This window comes from Schistosoma mansoni, chromosome 1 (assembly GCF_000237925.1).
Source record: "Schistosoma mansoni strain Puerto Rico chromosome 1, complete genome".
NCBI lineage: Eukaryota > Metazoa > Platyhelminthes > Trematoda > Strigeidida > Schistosomatidae > Schistosoma > Schistosoma mansoni.
In genome coordinates this window covers 39,887,642-39,889,043 of record NC_031495.1, presented here as the reverse complement: position 1 = coordinate 39,889,043, position 1,402 = coordinate 39,887,642, and the positions used below count along the sequence as shown (strand labels likewise).

Here is a 1,402-nt window from a genome sequence, read left to right as displayed (position 1 = left end):
GAGCGCATAAACAAATCTCCTTGAAAGACAGTGAAAACGGAAGGAAATCAGTTGGTTTCTACTATCATATACATTAGTATGATATACTATATTGGCATAATTATATCGCATCTTTTCCTTCCAGCTGGAACTGATTACCTAAGAGCACCTTTTGAGAAAGTTCGAAAACAGAGATCTAATCGTTTACATCCAAAGTTTTATTTTTCTCATGAGTAATGAACCACTGGACTTCTTTATCTGAGCACGTGATATCAGTACCTTCTACTGATACATTCAAGGCTTGGTTAAATTGTTTTGAATGACTTCCTATTCCATTTCTAAAGGCTATCTGGTCACAAACATATTGAATCTGTACTTTGTGTATTTTCTTTGTTAGTTTGCATCAAACCTTAACAACTGTTGTTATGACATGAAGTCAACTTTCCAACTACACAAATACTATGAAGAATCGTTTTTACCCGGTTGCAAAAATGAATTTGATCTCAACTCATCAGTCGATAATATTGAATTCACTGTTTATAACTACCTGGGTCACGACATTCTTGTATGCCGAAATCCATTCTTAACAGAACATCATAGTTCTAATTTGAAGAATGATGACAAAATTAACTTATTATACGATTCTAAAACAACTTTGGAAGGAGGTCGACACGAAACTACTGGTCAGCCATATGATTATAAACCTCAAAAAGTGCACTGCAGCCCTCATTTTTGTCACCACGCTCAATTCCACCCTTCGAAATGTACGTTTGTATATCCAAAAATAAAAGTCAATGTCGAAAACCTACATGTATACCCGGGCCTAAAGTGGAGTGTTAACAAAACTCAAAAAATAACTAGACAAACTGCTGTAAGATCAACCAATGTCATTCCGATAACCAGCTTCATAGGTGGTATATTTTAACTGCCTAGGATTTAATAAAAGCGTTTAAAGGATGATAAAGTTATGTATTCACAATGGAGAAGATGGACTGCTACCACATGGATATATATATAAAAGTGCCAACATATTTTACACTAGCTAGTACCATAAATTACAATATATTCCTCTTGAGAGAGATAATGATTTAAGAGTGTATACAAGCTTTTCAGATGTTGTTACATTTGGTACCGACTGTTTCCTAAACAGCACGAAATTTTGCTACCAAACATGCTAGCTAATCATCCCTGTCATATAGTTTTAAAAAGTATTCTACATTTTGACTCAAATGTTTTGTTTTCGGAATACCAAGATGAATTTGTCTGGTTTTAAAACGACAATATTTATAGTCATGTTCTTCACAGAAACTAAATATAATTCTGCAAAAAAATCGTCGTTATACCAAACATCTAAATGTGCTCTATTTAAACACATAGCTGGCGTACATATTTGCGTCTTTAAAAAACTCACGTATGTAGAAAA

The 1,402-nt window shown here is 33.7% G+C and overlaps 1 protein-coding gene across 1 annotated transcript; it reads left to right on the top strand.

The window, feature by feature from the left end:
- Positions 1-409: 409 nt before the first annotated feature.
- Positions 410-904, top strand: Smp_200570 (uncharacterized protein; the record flags this gene model as incomplete). Its single annotated transcript, XM_018794392.1, has 1 exon — positions 410-904. One exon carries the CDS (start codon positions 410-412, stop codon positions 902-904), a length of 495 nt encoding a protein of 164 aa, XP_018648809.1.
- Positions 905-1,402: the final 498 nt, after the last annotated feature.